The following is a 24,629-nucleotide window of genomic DNA, read 5'->3' on the forward strand; positions in this document are numbered from 1 at the left end:
ATTCCAATATGTTGTAATGCCTGATTTGCTTTTCTAATTTTAAGGATATGAAGGTGCTAGTTCTGCAAATCAAATTTGAATTGTTCTTTTTGTTACTTACTTGAAAATCCAGTATATGTAGAAAAAGATGAACTACTTACAGTTTTGTAGTGTACTAACACTGTTACTTTTCTCTCTCTTTCACACAAAATAAAATATAAAGCTCACAAGGGGTTTCAGAGGTTTGAGGCGGTGGAGTTCAGTACTGCTGAGAAATCAGGCGACCCCTCAAGTCCAGGAATTAGTGGGAAGGGTATGGTCCCCCGGCAGCGATTCCTCATAATTGACATCATTGATAAGAAGGTATTCAAACATGAAGCTTGTTAAGTTCCTTTACTGCTACAGTAAGATTATGATGTTGAAACTCCTCTTGGTGATTAAATTTCCCAAAAATGTAACTAAGTACAAAACAAGATTTCTTGTTCGATTCTTGTGTCAATTTTTAAAAATAAAATTGACGGCAGGAATTTCACCTTGTATATCTCCTAAAATATAATTAATGTATATTAATATAATTTTTATTTATAATTCATGTTTCGGTTTACATTATAAGGGAAATAAGAAATGCTGCAAAGGCACAGTAATTCTATCAATGCTTGTAAAGAGGAAAGACCGGTTCCCATTTTAGGTGTAAACCCTATGCCCAAAAGTGATAAATCTATCTTTTTACTTTTCACTATGTTAATGGTCCTGCTGTGTATTTCCGGTATTTAAGTGTCTTCCCTTAAAATGTTTTTATTCATTGTTTTGCCCCCTTTTTTGAGTATTCTCCCTCTATTTACTGTAAGCACTGTTTTTGTTTTTGTAAGCTGATGTGCTCTCACTTTTCCAGTTAATCTTGTACACCTATAACTGGTCAGTGGATCTGGGAGTTTCACTGAATCGAGGATTGATTCGTCTTATTCAGTGGCAGAATGCACGCTCTCACGTGGTACACTGCCTGCTCAGTCAAAAAATGGGGCTCTTCCATCACTACTGTTTTGCTGACACACCTGTATATGATGACTCTAAACAGGTAATGTACTTCACAGCCATTATAACGAATGTTATCTTACAAGCCTGTAGAATGTAGGTTATCAATTTTATAAATCACTTTCATCAGTAATCGATATGCTGCCATCATGTTCAACTATGACCGTATGCTTTTTTCTGTTGGAAATAAAGGATATATGTTGTCTGAGTATAATAGGAGGAAGAGGAAAACAGAGTGTGAATGTAACAGGAGCAAAAATGTAATGAATGTAGAAGTGATGTATTTTGTGAACACTTGATTGAAAGGATAACCTGTGTAGTGGAATGCCTGGAATGAATGTAAGATGGGAAACTGATATGTCTGTTAAAAGCATGTCAAAGCATATTTTCTGGCTTGATTAGCGCAGATAGAAATAAATAAGTACAATTTGATAGCCATTACAGAGACATGGCTACAGGATGATATAGATTGGGATCTGAATATTGAAGGGTATGTGACATTTAGGAAGGACAGGAAGTTGGGAAAAGGAGGAAGGGTGGCTCTGTTAATTGATGTTATTAGCACATTAGCGAGGGATGACCTAAGTTCAAGAAACCAGGATGTAGAAGCATTTTGGGTTGGGATGAGGAATGATAAAGGCAAGAAGTCACTTGTGGGAGTGGTGTACAGGCTTCCTAATTGTAACTACACAGTAGGACACAGTATAAAAGAAGAGATAATGGGAGCTTGCCAGAAAGGTACAACAATAAGCATGGGGGATTTTAATCTACATATAGACTGGAAAAACCAGATGGGCAAAGGTAGCATAGTTGGAGTTTTTTTCGGGACAGTTTCTTAGAGCAGCACGCCTGGAGCCAATCAGAGAGCAGGCTATACTAGACCTGGCATTGAGCAGCGAGATAAGATTAATTGATAACCTCCTAGTGAAGGCACCCTTAGTTAGCAGCGATCATAATATGATTGAATTTTACATTCATTTTGAGGGAGAAATGAGTGTGTCCAGAACTAGTATTTAGAACAAGTGTACTGAATACGAGCACCACGTTTGTAAACTTAGTAAGTGAATAACTGTTTATTGAAAAAACTGTCGTTAACAGTGGCAAAAGAAAGAAACTGCTAATTTCTGAAACTATAACTTAAACTCTACCCCCTTCTTAAATCCCTATTCACACACTTACAAGACACATAAGGCACACAAAAACATGGATTTTAAGGGTGGGATAAAACAGTTCAATAGCATCCATTCCGGAGTACAGGATTCGATGGGTTAATTTTGATCTATGTCTTCCAAATTCCTTTCAGTCCTTGTTGATGATACGAGGTGGCCTTCCAGCATTTTCAGTAATTAGTTCACTGGTTGAGCACTTGCCTTTCGATGTCTCTAACAGTGATTTTCTCCTTTGCCTCTTGACAGGGGTTTTCAGAGAGAGGGCAGATTATAGAGATACGAGGAGAAAAAGCCAGCTAGCTATTATTGTGGAATTACTGGAATCTTCCACACACAGGAGAAAGAGGTTTTAGGTCTTGTTCCTTTCTACTAGGAGCTATTCAACTGCCCTGCTCTCATACAAAACCTGGTTACCTGGTCTGGAGCCAATTAAAACATTGTTTCCAGGCAACTCCTTTGGTCCAGGACTCCTTTCCGACACCATCCTGTCTTTCACGACACACTCTGTTCCAGGACTGCAACATTGTACATATCTCTCATCCTGTTACAGTGGACATGTCTTTCAACCTGCCACCATTGGCCAACAGAATCGTCCAACAGAAAATAAAAAGATATGTTCCTTACATGCCTCCACCCTTAAAAGAGATGAAACGCCATTTCAAAAATGCGTTTCATCACAGGGTATATGACACATGGACAACAAAACATGAGACTTACTTTCATTCATCCTTCCTCCCCCTAATACAATCTTCAGTATTTCTTACCCCTTTAGCTTATTTCAGTATATACCCGGGACAATGCATAAGCCATCACATTTTCTTTACCGGCAATTTGAACAATCTTTACGTTGAATGGCTGAAAGAATAGACTCCATCTAAACAGTTTCGCATTTCGAGTTTTAAACTTTTCAATGAACGCCAGCGGATTGTGATCAGTGTACATTAGTGTTTCTTTGTTACCATGTCGGTCATAAACTTCAAAGTGTTGAAAAAACAACAACAATGCTAGAGTTATTTTCTGCTGCAGAATACTTCCTCTGAATATAAGAACACAGTGTCTAACTGTCCCAGTATTGTCGTATTGGCTAGTCAAATTGTAGGAGGTTCGCTTTGGGCACTGTCTACTTCTTCTACCTTGCCCTTACTGTCTGTCTCATCCTCCACTACTCCTACCACCTGGCACACTTGCTCTGTCTTATCATCTTCTCTGCGATGATATTTGCTTCAACTGTTTATGTGACATAACTGTTTCTTCTTCCTATGCTCAAGAGTTATCTTATCAGATAAGTCACTTTACTAACTCTCCTAACGATCTTGTAGGGGCCACTGAATTTTGCTTTCAGGGGTTCACCCTGCAAAGATAATAATACCAATACTTCATCTCCTGCTTGGAACGTTGTTGTTTGTCTGCCATTCTTTCATTTTGGCTTGGGAAATTTTTAAGTGCTCTCATGCTACTTTGCATGCTCCTGTGAGTTTCTCTAGAAACATGGACATGTAATCTAACGTGGAGGATTTGTCTTTCTGCTTTAGGAACTTTTCTTTAATCACTTTTAATGGACCTCTTATTTCATGACCATAGATCAATGGTCCATGGCATTTTCTTTTTGAGTTCCCTTTTCGGATCAACTCTTATGAATTCCAGTAAGCCCCATGGGCTTCCCTTGCAACTTCCAGCATTCTGAATGAATGTGTCCCTCTTTATTACAATGGAAACACGTAGGCATTCAAGTTTCACCTCCACCCTCAGTATTTTCCTTCCTGATCTGAGGAGATCTCAAAGTATTCCCAGCTATCTATTCTTTACCCTGGCTACTTGCCTTCCTTTCACTCTCCCACTTTTTATCCTTTTCAAATTTATGGGGGTGACGGAAAAAAGGTTTCATTTTATGGATCAGCTCATAATTGTCAGTCATTACTGCTGCCTGTCTAGCGGTTGCAACCCTTTCGTCTTCAACATGGTTTCTTATTGCAGAAGGTAGGGAGTATTTAAATTTTTCCAAGAGAATGGCCTCTATGAGAACTTCATAGGTAGTTTCAACTCCTAATGCTCATATCCACCTGTCAAAACTACTTTGCTTAATCCTTTCAAATTCAATGTAAGTTGGCCTAGGCTGTTTCCTTAAATTTTGAAACTTTTGCCTGTATGCTTCAGGGACCAGCTCATATGCACTCACTACATCACAATTCCTAGAAACCTCCTCTGACGGTGAAGCATAAATTTCCTGTGCTCTACCTCAGTTTTCTCTGCATGGGCAATGTCCAGTTTTCCTTTGGCCAGTTCATCTGTTTAGCTATCTCCTCAAATGAAATAAGGAATGCTTCAACATCTCTTTCCTCAAATTTTGGAAGAGCTTGTACAAATTTAAACATCTCCCCACTGGGTTCTGATCTGGAAATAAGTCCCGACTCACCTACTGATGTCTCTTTTTTTAACTGTCAGCATTTTTAGCTGGAATTCTCTCTTTTCTCTTTCCTCCTTTTCCAACTTTGCCATTTCTAACTCCCTTTGAAATGTCCTTTCTCTTTCCTTTTCTGCTGCCTCTAGTTCCAATTTTTTTTATTTGCAGCTGAATTTGAGCCCATTCCAATGAACCGCCCCTTGGCGAACTCGGTCTCTCGGGTATTCCTCCCAGTTTTAAATTCTGTGCCATCTCTTCAATTATCCCTGCCAATCCTAGCTTTGGCAGGCGATCCTACTCTTAATTTACTTGCCAATTCTTTTAACCTGTCTTTTTGGGATCCCTTGTGAAATCGTCAGGGACATCTCTTCCGCTTGCAGGAAAGCCTTAGCAGTTTCCAGTGCCACCTTATTTTTGACAGTACAAATCTGGTGTTTCCTTTTAGCTTTTATTCCTTACTAAATCTACACCCAAATCGTCGTTGTCTTTGGTTCCAAAATATCTCGGTCGAGCCCCAAACTTTGTCACAACTCACTGGAGACAGTGTGCTGTAATATCAAGCCCCACTGTTCCCCGAGCCCCGACAAATGTGAAAAGTTTGATCAAACCACCAGATTGCCCCAATTCTACCTAACTTTAATTTAGGTTAACAGAATACGAGCACCAGGTTTGTAAACTGAATAAGTAAATAACTTTATTGAACAAACTGTCGTTAACCAGTAGCAAAAGAAAGCAATATGAACTGCTAATTTCTAACACTACAACTTAAACCATACCCCCTTCTTAAGGGAGGGGTCGGACATTCAGGGGGCTGGGGGATTGGAATTTCGGGGCTGTGGGTCAGACATAAGGGGTGGGGGGGGTTGGTGGGAGGATGGTCAGGTCCGGTGGGCCTGTGGAGGGGAGGTGTCGGGTGAGGAGTCCCGTGCGGGTTGTGGGAATCCCATGGGGCGTTGGTGGGCAGGGAATATCGTTGGTGGGTGGGTGGGGGGGTGCCAGGGGTGGCGGTTAGTCAGGGGTGGGGGAGTCCCCTGGGGGCCGGGGATGTGGGGGAAGTCAGGTGGAGAGATCGGACTGGGCCTTTACAATAGTTACCCAGAAATTAGAAGAAGTTTTAATTCTTCTAACTTTTGCTGGGTAACTATTGGTATAACCCTAGCGGAACCATTTGAAGTTTGCGATTTAAACCGCATTTTCGGATGGTTCCCAGCGCAGCACAATTGTCCAGAGGAAGTGTGCACTTCTGGGCAATTGCTATGCAAACCCTTACCTGGGAACTTCCCAGAGGGATTCCCCAGTGCATCTTTGGTATACCCCCCAGATCCAACGTTGGGGAGCTTGGAGGTTACGGCCCATTATCTAAATGGTGAGAGATTGTAGAGCTCTGAGATTCAGAGGGATCTTGGTGTCCTAGCGAATGGATCACAGAAGTGTTGGTATGCGGGTACAGCAGGTAATTAGGAAAGTTAATAGAATGTTATCATTTATTGTGAAGGGAATTGATTACAAAAGTAGGGAGGTTATGCTTCAGTTGTACGGGGATTGGTGAGACCATATCTGGAGTATTGTGTACAGTACTGGTTTCCTTATTTAAAGAGTGATGTAGATGCATTAGTGAAGGTTTACTAGACTAATATCAGGAATGGGCGGGTTGTCTTATGAGGAAAAGCTGGACAGGTTAGGCTTGTATCCACTGGAACTTAGAAGAGTAAGGGGCGACTTAATTGAAACCTTTAAGATCCTGAGGGGTCTTGACGGGGTGGATGTGGAGAGGATGTTTCCTTTTGTGGAAGAATCTAGAACTAGAGGTCACTGTTTGAAAATAAGGGATCGCTCATTTAAGACAAAGATGAGGAGAAGTTTTTTCCCTCTTCCCAAAGAGGGTAGCCTTTGGAACTCTTCTTCAAAAGGCGGTGGAAGCAGAACCTTTGAATATTTTTAAAGCAGAGCTAGATAGATTCTTTATTAACAAGGGGGTGAAAGGTTATCAGGGGTAGGCGGGAATATAGGATTGAGGTTACATTCAGATCAGCCATTATCTTATTGAATGGCAGAACAGGCTAGAGGGGCCAAGTGGCCTATTCCTCCTAATTCGTATGTTCGTATGTATGTATGATAGGTATTGGACCACGGATTATTTGGAATATGTTAGCCCAGCAAATTTGAATGAACTGAGTAGTTCCCTGCTCTCTAGAGATTAAATCAGTTGAGTAGTGGAGAGAATGGAAAAGAAAATTATCACAATTTAAATGGCTCCTGAATACAGCAGAAATTAAAACTAGGATTTTTTTTGGCAACTCAAATTAAGACTAAATGGGAGAATGAACTGTCATCAAAATATCTCAAAGCACATTGCAGCCAATAGTTTATTGTTGAACTGCAGTCACTTATTATGTAGGCAATTCCAGCAGCCAACTTGCACAAAGGACGATCCCACAAATAGCTAATGATCAGTTAATTGGTTTTAATGGTGTTGACTGAGTGAAGAATGTTGACCAGGAGAATTTCCAGTTCTTCTTCAAATAGCGCAATGGGATCTGCATCTAACTCTTATTCAAAAGAATAAACCTCCAATAATGCAGCATTGCCTCAACACTGCATAAAAGCTTAAGAGCAAATTATGCATTGAAGTCTTTGGTGGAATGCTACTGAGACTGAGTAACAAGGCTGCAATCAGCTGAGGCATGACTATGACCCTTCTTTCAAATCTTTGACTGTTTCTCAGCTTACAGCACAAGAGTGCCTCAATATCAGAACTAGCTGACACTAATTTGGTACAATGACCCAATGAGGTGGAAAGAATTAATTGGAAAATGTCATACTGGCACCATGTGGGAGTAGACTGTGTGCAATTGGGTTTCAGTGAAGTGCTAGGATTACTGTTTTTAAGATATGGTCTGTTATGCACGGGACTGAACTTCTACCTGTCTTTGGAATGTTCAACGTTGAAAATTTGACAACTTTTGTAACATTACCATCCCTGTAGCTGAGTACATGAGCTCTGGATTAACAATTTGTATAAAACTCCTAACTACTACTATGTTCTTCTGCTTTAGGTTTGGAAAAGTAATTGAAATCATGAAGTACTCCTGTACAATATTGTTGGGGAATGGAATTGAAATGTGATTATTAGTTAATTTGCATCAAGACTGTTTTAAGTTACAGTAAACTTCTCTGAACTGTGAGCCGTAACGATGTGCTGGAACAGATGGCATGCTTTTTGAAGCGTGTAATTTTGATATTAATTTAATAGTATGTTGTACAAAGGAACTGTGTTGCTTTATAAAATTGTTTAGAATTCTGCAGGTATTTGCCCGGAAGGGGATGGCAGGGCAACTGAGCATGCTGATAACTGCCATTGCTTTGCATGGGCACCTCAAGCATTGATCAATATGACAGTAACATGTCATGGCAACCAGCTGTTTGGCGCTGTCAATGTACATTAGGGACGGTCTCTGAATGTTAACAGGTAAATGGGAAAAATACTTGCCATAGTGACCGCCTGTTCAGAAATGTTGGTGCCTCTCAGGGACACAGGCTGAACAATAACAAGAACCCACGATCATGACCTTGCCAGTCTATGACATTCTGCACCAAACCATAATACTATTTCAGAGACCCTCCCTGTGACACCAGATTCACAAGTGTATGGCTTGAACAGAATGACCAGCAAGACAAGTTTCTTCTGATAATTTACAATTGCTTTATTGAATCACCCACAACCCCACAGTACAAAACCCAAAATTTAAAACAACCCGTTCCCAGTACCCAACACGAAGTCACCATGACTCTGGCTTAAACTTACAAAAACACAGGCATAACACCATGTCTTGTCCTGAAACTTTAAGAAAAAGCCCTCAGACCAAAATCACTAAGATATGGTTGAAACAAGTTACAACGTACCGGCAAAAAAAAAAGCACCAAGTTTTTCCCCCAAACCTTCACAAAACCCTCAGACCAATATCACTACGATTTGGCTGAAACTTACAATCCCCAAGACGGCTGGTCTGTCCGGTGCTGACAGTAGGCCTGAGTCAAGGTGACTAAACTCGACCCTTCCGACTGCAGGCCAAGACCTTCAGGCCAATGTCACCACGATATGGCTAAAAACACTTGCAGTCCCCAACATGGCTAGTTTGTCTAGTGTAGAATGTAGGCCTGAGTCAAGGTGACCAGCCCTGACCCTCTTTCCAACTGCAACCCAGATACTCAGACCTGCTCTTCTTTTATAATAATTTAACTCAGAAATGTCAAAATATATTTCCTGTTGTTCTAGTGCCCATTTAGTTGATTCCACGCAAAGACCAGACAAATGTTCTCGGCTCCTGCTGGTTTTCTGGGTTTTCCATGAAAGATGTATCCAGGCGAATATTATCAGTTCTCATTGTATGGGCAATTCTCCTGCTGTTTGAGGTGACATAGTAACAGCACCTGGCTCTAAAGTTAATGAGGGTTTGAATGACCCTATTTCCAGTACTATTGTTTGTGGTGCAGACCTCAGTTGCATAATTCCTTGAGTGTATTGTATTGATGATATGTCCTCTGTGCCATTGTATTGGGTAATCAGACTTTTTGATTGCGCTCGTTGATGCCCAGACCCTTTTGATGAGTCTATTTTTTTATTAAATGTCTGAATTAACCCCTTGCTGCCTAGCCCTCTACTGCTGAGTGCAGTTTATCTTTTGTAACTATAGTTTCAATCATGAAGTCAAAACATGTCGGAGGGTTTGAAATTATGTTCCATAAATTTCACAGTTGGAGGGGATTCCAATCCTACATCTTTTGGCATGCTTGTATAATTTTTATCATGCATGCTTAAGCAAATCTTTTTTCAGCTAAAAGCCACAGCATTTTTATTCTGTATTGTTAGCCAATTTATCACTGACATGTAGTTCATTCAATATTATTTGTGTGAACTGGCCACTTACCTAGCAAGAATCCAGTTGAATACCAAAGTTAGGTATGAGAGAGGCTCTCAGGAGCCTAGTTTCACATATTTTTGATGCTCCACAATGAAGGTGCCTTGTCTGAAACACAATCAAAGGAGGAGGTGTTTTAGAATTCACTGCTGCATTGTAAACTATGCTGAGCTTACTGATTTGTACCAGATTTTCCTGCCAGAATCCTTGTGCAGTCCTTCCTGAAGGATCATTGTTTGGACATCTCTTTGACTGCGAGCAATTGAATGCCAGCTTTAAATTTTGTGCAGATTACAAGAAACTCCCAACAACTCAAAGTTTCAAAATGAGTGTCTTTGCAAATTTTGAGAGTTATTAGTCAATGGACAAAGAAGCAGATACTAGAATCTTTGAACACTGTGAACATATAATGCTGTTGCAAACTCAAGAGCAGAAGCAGGATAATAGATGCGGACAAGAAGCATCTCCTCTCCTCAACTAAGCTCAAGAATTATCTCATTTGCTCCAAGAACCAGGAATCCCACATATTAGTTGCCAAAGGATCTCTTCGGACAGAAACAATTCTTTAATTTCTTCCGCCCCTTCTTGCCACGGCTGAAGAAATTTGCCCAGGTGAAAGTCAGACGAGTCTGAGCACCTTATTGGCTGGAAAAACTGGGTTTCAGAATTCCTGATGCTCCTGAAGGTACAGCCTCTCAGAAGGTTGAAATGTTATCTCAAAAATGAAGAAATGATAGAACTTGACTATCCGAAGTACCATAGAAAAGCTACGCTGCAGAAAGAGGCCATTCAGCCCATTGTGTATGTGCCAGTTATAAAAAGAGAAAAAAGAAGCTAACTGCTCATTTTTAATCCTACTTTTCCAGCACCTGGTCCGTAGCCCTCCAGGTTACAGCACTTCAGGTGCATATCCAGGAACCTTTTAAATGAGTTGAGCGTTTCAGCCTCAACCACCAATTTAGGCAGTGAATTCCAGATACATGAAAAAGATTCTCCTCATGTCCCCTCTAATCCTTCTACCAGTCACCTTAACTTTATGCCCCCTGGTAATTGACACCTCAGCTAGGGAGAAACCAGTCTTCCCTGTCTACCCTATTTTGGCCCCTCATAATTTTGTACACCTCAGGTAGGTCACCCCTCAACCCCCTCTGTTCTAAGGAAAACAACCATAGCCTATCCAGTCTTTCTTCTTAGCTGAAATTTTCAAGCCCTGGCAACATTCTTTTAAATTTCCTCTGTACTCTCTCCAGAGCAATTATGTCCTTTAATGTAGTGATCAGAACTGTACACAAAATTCCAGCTGTGGCCTAACCAGCATCTTATACAGTTTCAGCATTACACCCCTGCTTTTGTATTCAATACCTTGTCCAATAAAGGAAAGCATTCCATATGCTTTCTTTACCACCTTACCCATCTGTCTGCCACCTTCAGGGACCTGTGAACATGTACTCCAACATCTCTCACTTCCTCAACCCCTCTCAATATCCTCCCATTTATTGAGTATTCCCTTGCTTTATTTGCCCTCCCCAAATGCATTACCTCACACTTCTCTGGATTGAATTCCATTTACCACTTTTCCACCCACTCAACCAAACCAGGATATAATTCTGGAGACAATAGCTACCCTCTTCACTATCAACTATGTGGCCAATTTTTGTGTCATCTGCAAATTTCCCAATCAAGCCTCCCACATTTATGTCCAAATCATTAATGTATATAGCAAAGAGCAAGGGCCCCAACATTGAATTCTGTGAAACACAACTGGAAATCGCTTTCCACTCGCAAAAACATTTAATCGATTAGTGTACCAGTGGAGCATTAGGCTGGCTGCACCAAAGCAGTGCTTGCTTCAGCTGGGGTTGCTGACTGAAATGCCTAGAAACTATAAAACATAAGCAAGCCCAAAAGTACTTTTTTAAAAAAATGCAAGCCCACTAACTAGGAAATCACTAATATAACACATCTTGCAAGTCACTCACACCAAACTGTGAGTGCTAAATATTTATATTATGCTGTCAGTATCTGCATGTGAGCCTTAGCATTCTTAAAATAACACAATTGCGAGATTTCTTGTGACACTGTACAGTTGCTGACTGTGCTCTTAGTTGCCTGGGCCCAAAGCGCTGGAATTCCCACCCTAAACCTCTCTATCACTCTTTTCTCTTTTAAGACACTCCTTAAAACCTACGCGTTTGACCAAGCTTTTGGTCATCTTCCCAAATGTCTCCTTACCTTGCTGTGTGTCAAACTTTATTTGATAACACTCCTGTGAAGTGCCTTTGGATATTTTACTATGTTAAAGGTGCTATCTAAATCCAGTTGTTGGAGGGAATGGGAGAGGTAAGGATAGTTGCAATTTTTTTTGTTTCACAATTTGAGCAGATTGTTGTTAGAATAACTCAGTGATTCCAGACTCTGCAAAGCCTGTATAAAGTGTGTGCTTGGAAATCTCTTAAGGAGTGACAAATACACAGGTGGTTGGCCTGTCTTTTAATTCACCCGATTGAACTGCATGCACAAGTTATTGATAAGTGTTAGGGTGGAGTCATCCCTACCCTATCAGGTATGAATGATAGAGGATATATAGCCCTGATCTAGGACATGGGTGGGTAGAAATTAGTTATGATTGTGATACTCAGGCAGGTTACACCCCCAGCAGAGGCTCACCCAAATTCAGGCCTTTGGGCTCAGAGATAAAAACGAAAAACTACTGCGGATGCTGTTGAAGGGTCATGTGGACTCGAAACGTCAACTCTTTTCTTCTCCACTGATGCTGCCAGACCTGCTGAGTTTTTCCAGGTAATTCTGTTTTTGCTTTGGGCTCAGGCCTGATTTCTGTAATTTAAGTAAACCGCTGGCTCCTGTGTTGCCTCAAGAGGCAGCTTCTCCATTTCCTATTGGACAATGGCGGCCCACTTACCTCACTGTCAGTGGCCTTTAGATAAGTTCAGGGCAGTGGAGGATAGAGAAGGGGAAAGGTTCAATTAAGGTCCTTGGGAATGCTGCGGAATCAGAAGGACTGCTGTTCCTTCCAGCTCCACATCAAACATTAATTTATTTTAACATAACCTTTTGATGACAGCCTCCTGCTCGGCTGTACCTATGCCAGAAAAACCTGAGTGGAGCTGTGGAAAGGCCCATTTTCCCTGATGAAAGCAAATGAAAGGGGCTGAACACGAGTATTGTCCCCAAGAGAGTTGCTTACATTGCATTATGTTGCTGGACACCGCAGAGACAAATCTGTTTTCAATTTGCTGCAACCCAGATCGTGCACACAAAGGAAGGTGTAAGGGTTAAAAAGCAGGGCAATCCTTGGGCTTCTATGCTCAGCGATCCATTCGGTAGAAAACATGTGTATTACTGCTGGCTTATATGAAGCAGTATTGAGTTATGCAATTTATATTTAGGTGGAATAAGCGAAGGGATACTTAAAGCAATAGTCGTGTATCATGAAACAGTTTTAACTTTCAAGTTATGTACTAACATTTGTGTTTGCATTTAATGTTCGTGCACGGGCTTTTCAGTGAGAACCAATTATTTTCTAAGATGACTAACCAAACCTTTCCTGTTTGCATAAATTTGCCATAGGTTGTAATTTTCAAAGAAACAGGTTTTAGAAAAAAATGATCATATCTGAATGCTTATAAAGTGTTTAGTTAGTCTACCTGTGAAAGACCCATGAATAATAGTGCTGATTTTATGATGGTTTTTCTTTCTATATTTGAACGTTTGTATCCCTTGCCAGGATCCCAGTGGTGGCTCTTGCTGTCAATTCCAGCTGGAAGATGTACATTGCTTCCAACCTGTGGTTAGTTGGTTGGAATTCTGTGGGCTAGATTGGTTCAGTCCTCTTTTCCTCCTCACTGAAGTGGAGGAGTTTGCTGTCTTGGAGTGATCCATTCAGGAGCTTGGCTAAGAGTTGGTTGAACTTTTCTCCCATTAACTGACATACATGGAGTTGGCACATGAGCCACAATATTATTTATAATGAAGTCTTCAATAAATTAAAAATATTTTTGACCACCTGTTATTGGCTTTACAATTGCATCTGAGAAAAAAATTACTTATCCACATTGTAAAAGGTGAACTACATTATTTATTTCTGCTGAAATATAATTCTCAGTGTATGACTGGAACCATTTCTCCCTTTCTTTCCTCATCACCTATCTACTCAGGAACCAAATCCATTCCTTCACTCCACATTGGAAACCGATGCACTGATCAAGAGCCCGACCCCGCCACCAAGTAAGGAACAGGGGCGGCTGAGTTCAACAAGCCGAAGTCTTCCACCTCTTCACTTCTCGCCGGAGATTGTTCCGTTTGATGAGGCACTGCGTGACATGACTGTGCCTAAAGCGATGCGACAGGTGCACGACGGGGGACTGTCTGACCCTGTCTCCCGTCACGGCACACAGTTCCTAGAAATCAAAAACCTGGAGCGGAGAGGTGAGGGAGACATGAAGAAATGCATATTTTGTCCAACATTGCTAATTTATGCAGATTGCTTGCAGCTGCTCTGCAATCAGTTTAACATCTTGTATAATTACACAACTGTTTTTGTATGTGAGAAACTAAGAGAAGCACTTTCTTTTTAAATTAGTGAGACTGATCTGATAACCTGCAACCAAGTTGTACTTTTTCATGTAAATAAAAAGTGTGCATTCAGAAGTCATCCACTTCATACAATGAATAGTCATTAAACTCTAGAAGGTGTTGGAGCCTATTGAAACAAATTTTTAAAAAGTTCTGAGTCACTCAGGCGTGACAGTCACTCCTGTTTGGCTCCCGTGTGTGTCTGAGTGATAAGTGTTTGTCTATGTGTATATATGTAATGTTTTATTCCAAGTGTGTCATTTTATTTCCTCAAGTCGTTCACAATAGCCTCATTGTTGTCAGCACACCAGAAAAGAAGCTGCGGAAATATTGTTTTACCTGAGTTATGTGACCTTTCCATGAGGGTTTTTTTTTTTTGCAAAATCTTTTATGTTTTCCTGCAAGTTTCAAACTTTGCAACATCTATGGCACCCTGCTTGAAGTCCTGAAATATTCTTGCCATTTGTTCAGGTTCACTTCAGAGGGTAAACAATCAGTACATCATTGTCACATTGACTCCGTAGTTGGAGCTTTTATCAGATGTTACACTTTCATGCCTACCTTAAGCTACACGTTTAACTCAGCAGAGCTTATTTTTGAGTATGACACAGAGTGAATTTTAGCAAGTGCAAACACTTTAATGTAGTTAGGGCTGCTTATAAGCGAGAACTCGTTTACAGAGTAGGTAACCTAATCCTGACTATGCTATCTCTACCTGATTGGTTTTGTAAATTTAATTTAATGAAGCTGTGTCAATGCCACCAAGGTGCACATTATGTTAATATGTTAATATTTGTGTGGTACTGCTTGGCTGGGTAGTGCATGAGTGAGCCTTGCTGATATGTGAGCAAGTACACTGTATACTATACATGCCGAGCTGTGTACTGTGTTAAGCAAGTTCTCCACAGGATACTGTGAACACCAATTCAGATTTCACGAATTAAGCCAAAGGTGTGTTCTGATATTTCTTTTTCAGAGATGGAGAAACAGATGAAAATTGAGAATCTATTTGTGACATGGCAGCAACGTTCTGCCCAGTCCAACATGCCCATTACAGTAAGTAACATCCTGGCCTACTTGGGAAAATGTCTTATTAACCTCATTATTACACTTCAAAGTGAATTATTAGACTTCAAAGTGAATTTAAGGCCCATCCCCTATCAGATTTAATAGAGCAGCTTTTAGGTGAGCATATATTCAGTAGTGTTGTAACTTGTACAGATTCATTTGTTTGTGATACAACAGAAAAAGGCACGCAAGTTAAATAAAACTATACAATACTACACAAGTATATGTTTCCCTGTACACTTGTCAAGTCGTAAGCAGTTAAGCTATGAACTAGGAAGTAAATGTAACCTTCCAATGTTTTTGTGGTTCAGCTTGGTGACCTGGATACCCTGAAACAGTCTTCACGTCTGGTTCACTACTGTGCCACTCCACTGCTGTTTGACCCCATCTTCAGGCAACAAATCCAGGCAGAGCAGCAAGTTGGATCTGAGGGAAAGGTAGGCTGATGATGTATGTGATTTAAACAGGGGGTGACATTTAGGGCAATTGGAACCTGAGCTGGTGACCAATTCAAATTTGGCCTGAAATGAATGGTAAGTTGGAAAATACATACAGCCCATACCAATAGCCATGGAAGGCAGATCAGAAAAGGACTCCGAAACAGAGAGGCAGTACAAGATAATAGGATAAATAAATGTTGTGGAGCAAAGAGAAGTGTGAGGCATTGGGTGGGAAGCCTCAGGAACAAAACAGGAAAACTATAACTGGATAGTGAGTGTTAGAATAATGCGGTGGGGGGAGGCTCAGTGTGCTGTACAACATTTTTGAAAAGCTGACCTTGTCTGGGTAAATGAGTTAATTGTGCACAAGAGGTCAGTCATGTCATGCCTAAGAACAAGCCACCATCTGTTTGAAATCAGCAGTGTGTTGAAGCAAAACATTATAAGCCTCGAGCACTGCAGAGAGGGAATGAGCATCTGCCAATGCATAAGTTCCATCTGAAAATAAACAGATCCAGGCGCGTTCCAGCTAAGGAAGCCATGTTAGTTTAACCTATCCTATATCATTAATTCTTATGAAGGACCGAAGGAGAATGCCTCAACCTTGAACCAAACTGGACATCATTAACTTGCTGTGAGTTTAGAAATTCTTCAGAGATTCTAAATGTTTCTTTAATTATTCCTTACTCATCCAATGTCTACAAGCAAATAAAATTATTGGAGGAGTCCCCTTTGAGAAATTTCCTGAAAGAAATATTTGGTCATCTGTAGCTGATACGGTATGACCATTCTCCCCCACCTCAAGTAATAATCTTCTTAAAATTCCACACTCTGAAAGCTATTGGACTTTATTTTGAATGTTTCCAGACCGAGGAGAAAGCTGCACCTATCTACTGACTGTAAATGTCTTTAATTTAGCATTCTCACTTAGGCCACAAGGATATCTGCTGTGGGAAATGGAGACAGTGACATAGTGGCAGTGTCATTGGATGAGTAATCCAGAGGTACAGGCTAATGCTTGGGGGGCACTGGGTTCAAATACCACTATGGGAGCTGGAGCAATTTAAATTCAATTAATAAATCTGGAATTCAAAGCCATTGACCATGAAAATGGTGACCATGAAACTATCGTCCATTGTCATAAAAGACGCATCTAGTTCCTGTCCTTTAGCCTTTAGGGAGGGAAATCTGCCAACCTTAAATGGTCTGGCCTACATGTGACTCCAGACCCACAGCAATGAGGTTGACTTTTAACTGCCCTCTGAAATGGCCTAGCAAGCCATTCAGTTCAAGGGCAATTAGGGATGGGCAATAAAAGCTGGTATTACCAGCAATGGGCACATCCCACGAAAGAATAAATAATTAAGATTTATAGAAACATAGGGTTGAATTTTGCCGTCGGAAAGCAGGGGGCGGGGCCTGCTCACCGACGCGTAAAATGATGCGGGATGACGTCGGGGGAATCCTTGACATCATCCTGCCCCATTTAAATTTTCAGGAAGGTGGGGGTGAAGCAAAATCATCTGCGGACCCACCGACCTGTCAATGGCCAATTGAGGCCATTGACAGAATCATTTAAACAATTAAAGGACTTGCCCGTCCAACCTTAAGGTTGGCGGGCAGGCCAGGAGCCCCGGCGGGAATTAGAAAAAACATGAAACCTCATCCACCGGCGGGATGAGGTTTCATGTAGGGATTTAAAAAGTTTAATAAAGTTTTTAGTGTAATTTATGAACATGTCCCATCTCATGTGACATTGCCACATGAGGGGGACATGTTAAAGATTTTTTTTCTTCTATTCTTAACGTTTTTAAAACTGTCAGCGATCTCCCTGAGGCAGCACTTAGCCTCAGGGAGATGTGCGCTCTTTCGCTTTCTGCCCATAGAAAATAGGAGCAGGAGTAGGCCATTCGGCCCTTCGAGCCTGCTCCGCCATTCATCATGATCATGGCTGACCATCCAACTCAATAGCCTGCTCCCGCTTTCTCCCCATATCCTTGATCCCTTTCGCCCCAAGAGCTATATCCTTCTATCCTTCTTGAAAGCATACAATGTTTTGGCCTCAACTACTTTCTGAGGCAGTGAATTCCACAGGCTCACCACTCTCTGGGTGAAGAAATTTCTCCTCATCTCAGTCCTAAATGGTCTACCCATAACCTCAGACTGTGACCCCTGGTTCTGGACTACCCCACCATCAGGAATTTGTTCTTCTGAGTTTCTGCTAAAGCATGTTGCTGGGATAAAGTAGAAGGGATTAACTATGCAGCTGGCTGTATAATAAACCTGATCTATCTGGGTGTGTTTGGTGTTGGCTCAGTGTACCTGGAATGAAATGTTCCACTCCCCTGTTCAAATACTGCTTACCTTGATGAACACAAGGAGCTCACCACAATTGGCACATGTTGGACTTATCCATGCTTTTGGGGTTGGTGAACATTATGCTTTGGTGGTGTCCAAAGCCTTTGTCTAAAGTTATATCTGATTCATTTCTTGCACAGTTAATGTTGCCAGAATTTTACCCTCACCTGCTTGCTTCCTCTCTGCAGGAAATGTATGTTTTGGTTTGTTTCCTTCTAAAGCTTTGGCTTTCTATATAGATGTAATGAATCAGGCAGCCTTTTATTTTATAAGTTTCCTGAATTGTTATTGAATTGACATGAAAACTCAGAAAAGTTTGTTGCTGCACCTTCACTGCAAATTGACTTCAAGTCACATTATTTCTTCTGTAATTTTGGTATGATGAATTTTTTTTATGAAGACTCAATATACTCAGGTTTACTTTTTAGTCCTCTGCATTATTCCCTTGTGGTTTAACCTTTATGTACAGAGTTCCCTTCAGCCCACCTGAAACCACACTTCTTTCTGACCCGACACCTACTCTTGATGTGCAATCTTAGAAAATATTAGTCACTCTCGCTCTTCATCTACTACAAAAGAAGTAGCGTGCTATACAGTTAAGATTACATAGATTGTTTTTGTCATCTCCCAAACAATGTTCTTTAAGGATACTGTAAGGCAGTACTCTCTCCTAGGAACTGTCTCTATTCTTTCGTTCCCTACCTCTGTTCAATTTAGTTGTCAGTATACTCATTTGAACTTACACACAGTTTGGTTTGGAGTTATCTAGCGTTTTATCAGTACTACATTGTAAGCACAGAAAGACTTCGCAAATATTAGCACGCACACAGAAACAACCTGCAAGCATTATTACAATGCACAAAACAGCCTAAGAATTGCTGAAGAAATCCCCTGCCCCATCCACCCTTACCTCCATTAACAAGTTGGAAGCTGTGTCTTCAGCCATCTACACCCTGTGCTTTGGAATTCCCTCTATAAACCCCTCAATCTCTTTCCCCCCCACTCTCTTTTTTTCCTTTATAAACCACCTTTAAAACCATGACCCGCCTAATATTTCTTTATTTTGGCTTGTCATCTGTTTTTTGCCTGACTATTGAAGTATCTTAGGACGTTTTTCCTTCTTAAAAGGTGTTCAATGAATGCAAACTATTATTGCATAATTGACCACAGTTCTCATGAATAGTCTCAGTTTCCTTTTTTTATTCAATTTCTTATCCAGCTTCAGATACTATATGAATTTTAACCTAATTAATGGTCCCTTCAGTGAGGCCTTATCAGAGAGTTTGTGGAAGCCAAAATTCCATGATCCACTTTATTTGTAGCATCCTCAAAAAAGTCAAGAAAGTTTGTCGAGGACAGCCGAGGACAAAATTGGTTTTGACATTTCCTTTATTAAATTATTGCCATGAGTATGTCTCACTTCTTTATGGTTTTGATTACTTAACCTGCTACTGATAGAGTACAATTGATGTTAAGCTACTGGACCTGCAGTTTTCTGGGTAAGGTTTGACATTTTGAAATATATAGGTTAATCATAATACTTCAGTAATTGTACAGTAAGCCAGTATTTTCCTCCTGACTGAATACTTCTGGAAAATAGTCATTATCAGTGCTTAAACATTTAATGGAAATCAATGTTTTCTTTTAAGTGCCCTGATGAGTCAAAAGGAACTGGCTCTTAATGCCATAAAATGAGTTTTTGTCTACGTTTGATATTCATTTGTGAGGTAAAATAACTTAAATAGGTTTCAAATCAGGACCAGTCTTTCCTTGAGTCTTTAGAAACAGGTCTTGTGCAAAAGAAGGTAGGAAAAATTCAAAATGGGGAAATGGATTGGATACGAAGTTGTAACTTTTGTTAACTGGTTTGCGTCTAGATTAAATAACATCGGATTAAATTATTGACCATTTAGAAAGACATATGGGCCAATCAGTGGTAATTATCATGGCTTTATAAAGGCAGGTTATGATTGTTTTGTCATTTTTTTTTAGAAAATTCAATGTACATAGTTGAAGAAAATAAACAACTTCAATGTATATAGAAGTTTTCACAACTTTAGGGAAGCACTCTATAACCAATGAAATGCTTTTGAAATGTGGTCCAGCGGTGGCTGATGTAAACATAAATTTTCAGAAGATCTATGATGGGGTGCATTTCCAAGTAAGAGACTTGTGAAAATTAAGGTAAGTGATGTTGAAAAGAATGTAGCTGCATAGATAGAGAATTGTTTAGGGGATGGAAAGTACTAATTAGAAGTAAATTGATTATTTTTGGATTGACTGGATTCAGGTAATGCTTTCCTGTTGGAAATTCTTTTGTTTTCCATCTATGTGGCCAATTTGAACATAGACACATGAATTTTATTAAGGTTTGCTGCTTAGTTAGAATGAAGATTGCAGAAGGATGTAGACTGGTTAATGGAGCAACCATATACGTGACAGATGCAGTTCAATGTAGAGAAATGTGGAATAGTGCATTTTGGATGTCAGACTTGGCTCAGTGCTGGCAATCTCACCCCTAAGTCAGAAGCTCGAACATTCAAGCCACGTTCTAGATGCTTGAATAGATTGTCTAGGCTAATGGTTCAGTGCGGTACTGATGTAGTAATGTACTGTCAGAGATGCTGCATTTCAGATGCCTACTACCTCAGATCGACATAAAAAATCAACAGCACTGTTTGTAGAAAAGCTGGAGAGTTTTCCTGGTTTTATTCTTGCAACAACATCTCTAAAGTGGATTATTTGGCCATTAATTTTATTGATGATTGTAGGACTTTGCTATGTGCAAATTTACTGGTGTCTTCCCCTATATTATAACAGTGACTACATTTCTAAATACTTCATTGGAAGTACTTTGACACATACTGTAGTTGTTTTCATTTTACTGCAGAGATGAACTGCAATCATCTTTCTTGTTTTCACATTTTCTGATTTCTTATTACTTCTGACCTTCTCTCCCCAGAAGCGTCATCGTTCTAATGACTCAACTACATCAGGAAGAGACCGGAGTCACAGCTGTGATTCTGTGGAAACAATGCCTTTTAAACTGAAGGAGGAGCAGTGGCTGGGTGAAATCTCCAATGCGTTCATGCAGCAGTACATCCAGTACCTACAGAGCATGGGTTTTATCCTAGTGCAGGTTCGCCCACCTTCTCCTACAAGGAGGTAAGAAGAACAGCTTATTGCAAGGTAGCAGAATTGTCACCTGCACTTTTCTGTACAAGTCATGCAATTGAAACAGTGCAGTTACTACTCAATCATATTACTCAGTGTGAGCCATATAACTCAGGCTGATATATTTTTGTTTTCCCATGATACTAATATAATCTTTAAATGGAAGCAAGAAAATGAAATTCCTTGTAGTACGCCACACTGGTGCTGTGAAGTAGCTTAATCAATAATGTATCTACTTTCACGATATATAGAAGTTGGTGAGCATCTTCACTCTGTATTGCACTAAAATAACCCCAGTAATTTATCTAAAAAAAAATGTTTGGGCAATTCAGTAAAGCAGGTGGCATGGTAAATATCGTCAGAGCAAACTGAAAGAGAGCTTTTTTCACTGGCCCTTCCAGTTTCCTCATCATATTTTCATCACACGTTGGAAATGCAAGCTAAATATCAAATGTAGATCATTCACCAATAACAGTAAAATGGGCTGCTTGGCGTGGAATGTAGAAATCTTGTTTGGGAAGACAGATGATTGTGGGAACAAATCAACTGACTGTTGCTTTGAAAACTATTTTCAGCCCATCTGTATACAAAATAACAACTCGACTGGGACACCACCAGATTCTAAGAATAGTAAAAGCTAGGGGGCATAAGCTCAAGGCGTGGGGCAGGAGGTTTATGGGGAATGTGAGGAAAAACATTTTTACCCAGAGGGTGGTGACGGTCTGGAATGCGCTGCCTGGGAGGGTGGTGGAGGCGGGTTGCCTCACATCCTTTAATAAGTACCTGGATGAGCACTTGGCACATCATAACATTCAAGGCAATGGGCCAAGTGCTGGTAAATAGGATTAGGTAGGTAGGTAGGTCAGGTGTTTCTCACGTGTCGGTGCAGACTCAGTGGACCGAAGGGCCTCTTCTGCACTGTGATTCTGTGATTATAGACCTCATTTTAATTACAGAATTGCAAGTTTAGATTGCAACACAATGCCAAAATAGCGTTTCCGTCATTTCAACCCCAAAGTGCTATTAGCATCACTGTTTCTACTATATAGTACCTATTGTAAAATCGTATATGTGTATCCTGTATTGCATATTCTGTAATACATGGTAATATCCTCAAACTATACAGACAGGACTTATATTAATATCTCTGGGTTTTTGAATTGAAATAACTGCTGCCAAATAGAGAAGAAGATTTTTACTAGACTTTACCATGTATGTTTTCAAGCTACCTTCTTAAAAGTATGAATAAGTTTACTTTAGTCTATCTAAGTAGAGGTGGAATTCACAATATGTCCACTGATGTTCTGCACAAGTTGATGTGGTTCCCAAATAAGCCTTTTGATTCTGATTTACTAGACCAGGAGACTCTCAGGATACTCAATTTTTGACCAATGGTTCTGTTGCCTTATCGTAGCATTCAACCCCCTTTCCTGATAGTCACAATGCACTGTCCCCCGCACAGTGGCAAGTCAGAACATCAAGCAAGGCTCTTTCCTACCACACTATCTAATGCTTCTCTTTGGCCCCCTTCTCACCAATGTTAAACTGTGCTATGATGAAACAAACTGCACAGTTGCTTATAAACCAAACTCAGTCTTATTGCAGCAGTTTAACATGCCCCTGTTGCAAGCCAGTTACTTTTCCTTATACTTATCTTCCACTGTTATTATTCAGAAAATCTGGCACTGTTGGACCGCAGTTTCCTGTTCCACTGATCACTTTGTTGCAACATTCATAACCTGCCATATTTGTGGATTTATTTCTTTCAGTTTGGGTCGGACACGGCAATTGGACACACGATCTATATCTATTCACAAGCAGAAAAGCGATGACAGTCCAAAGGTGAGCAGTCAAGAGTGTTTAGAGACTGGTTCATGGTGAAAATTTGAGTCTTTGTCCATGTAATCCAAAAATTATTATTGCAATGAGCAAGTGAATGCTCAAAGAGCGTTTTTGACATTGTCAATGACATTTCAAAGCAGTTTCTCAGCTTTTTATTATATACAGGTTAACAATTCTAGTAAAATAACAGACAGAGAAATAATATAACAGCTCTTAAAATGTTCATTCGCTAATATTGTCAAGTAATTTTTAGGCTTATGTGCAATCTTTAAAATAACTTTCAGTTATTTGATTCCCAGATACTTTGTGAATCATCAGTTTGATTTTTGTGAAACAGATCATGGAAATCTGAAATAAAAACAGAAAATGCTGGAAATACTCAGTTTATGGCAGCATCTGTGGGGAGAGAGAGAGAGACAGAGTTAACATTTCACATCTGTGATCTTTCATCAGAAAGTTTTAACGGCCTATATGTGACTGTAGACCCATAGTTTGCGGTTATCTCTTAACTGCCCTCTGAAATGGCTTTCCAATCAATTCAATGGTGTCCAAGAAGGTGGCTCACCACTACCTTTTCAAGGGCAGCCAAAGTGGGCCATATATGCTGTTGGCCTTGCCAATGCTGCCCACATTCCGTGAATGAATTTAAAAAAACTGTCCTTTTAGGCCAACCTAGGGCTCATGTTAAAACAAGAATAATGTATGCAAATTAATGGGAAAACTGACTGTAATTGAGGCATTTACAACACTTCAGTAGAACAAAAAGCACTTAAAATTGAAATGGCATGAAAAGAGATTCTTACAATGCCAACTTTCACTGTAGCTTGAGAAGTAACACGACATCTAATTGCAAATTGCAGAGTTCTGTCATGTTCGTAGTATTATTAAAATTAATTGATGGTTGGTTTCAATATATATTTCTGATTGGACATGCCAGAGAGATAAGCAAGTACCAGAAGTGGACTGCCTGCAGCTGCCATTACGCTACCAACTATATAGGCACATCCTGGCAATTTACCTGGCAAGGACCAAAGGATAGTTGTACTCTGCAGACTCCATGCAGCAGAGGCCAGTTGCAAAGCTGTGCCATCTGCTGCATGGAAATCCACAGTTAACCTGCACTGTTGGGATTGCACTACCAGTGACAGCCAGGATCATCTCCTCCCTCAGATTTCCTGCTTTCGACTCCTAAGTTAGCCCAGGGATGGTCTGCAGTATTAGCCAATGTGCTTCCCGCAAATGTATCACGTAATTGCCTAAAAGATAAGTGAACATGTCAATGTTCACCTGTCCCGGTGAATGTTGCCAAATTGCTGCGGCTAGTATCCTTAAGTTGTTCCACTATGTGCAGTATGACAAACTGGTGCCACTGTCACCAACATGCTCTTGGACGTGCTCAGCTGTCCTGGTGCTTACAAATATGTTTGAAAGAGATGTGGGGTGCTGTGAAGTACTGTCTTGTTCTGAGTTGACAGCTCCTTCAAGCCAGTGACTAATAAGAAAAGCCTTTTCAATATGCAGAAATGTTTTAGATTTTAGCTGCTAAAGACAGTTTTAAAAGGAGCTTGCATTGCAACATGGTGCATGTGACACTTCTATGGTTCTGTATATGCCTGTGTGGTAACAAGTGACAATGGGATGTAGGAGCTAGATA

General features: G+C 40.3%; 1 protein-coding gene across 1 annotated transcript in view; it reads left to right on the forward strand.

Moving 5' to 3' along the window:
- Positions 1 to 24,629, forward strand: part of szt2 (SZT2 subunit of KICSTOR complex) — a 221,123-nt gene that overhangs the window by 153,456 nt on the left and 43,038 nt on the right. The window contains exons 59-65 of the mRNA XM_078560851.1: positions 203 to 342; positions 872 to 1,054; positions 13,676 to 13,946; positions 15,070 to 15,149; positions 15,473 to 15,598; positions 20,922 to 21,124; positions 22,903 to 22,975. Of these exons, the coding sequence (XP_078416977.1) occupies positions 203 to 342; positions 872 to 1,054; positions 13,676 to 13,946; positions 15,070 to 15,149; positions 15,473 to 15,598; positions 20,922 to 21,124; positions 22,903 to 22,975 (1,076 nt within the window). The remainder of the gene's footprint in view (positions 1 to 202; positions 343 to 871; positions 1,055 to 13,675; positions 13,947 to 15,069; positions 15,150 to 15,472; positions 15,599 to 20,921; positions 21,125 to 22,902; positions 22,976 to 24,629) is intronic.

The sequence above is a fragment of the Cetorhinus maximus genome, chromosome 17, assembly GCF_964194155.1.
Source record: "Cetorhinus maximus chromosome 17, sCetMax3.hap1.1, whole genome shotgun sequence".
Lineage (NCBI taxonomy): Eukaryota > Metazoa > Chordata > Chondrichthyes > Lamniformes > Cetorhinidae > Cetorhinus > Cetorhinus maximus.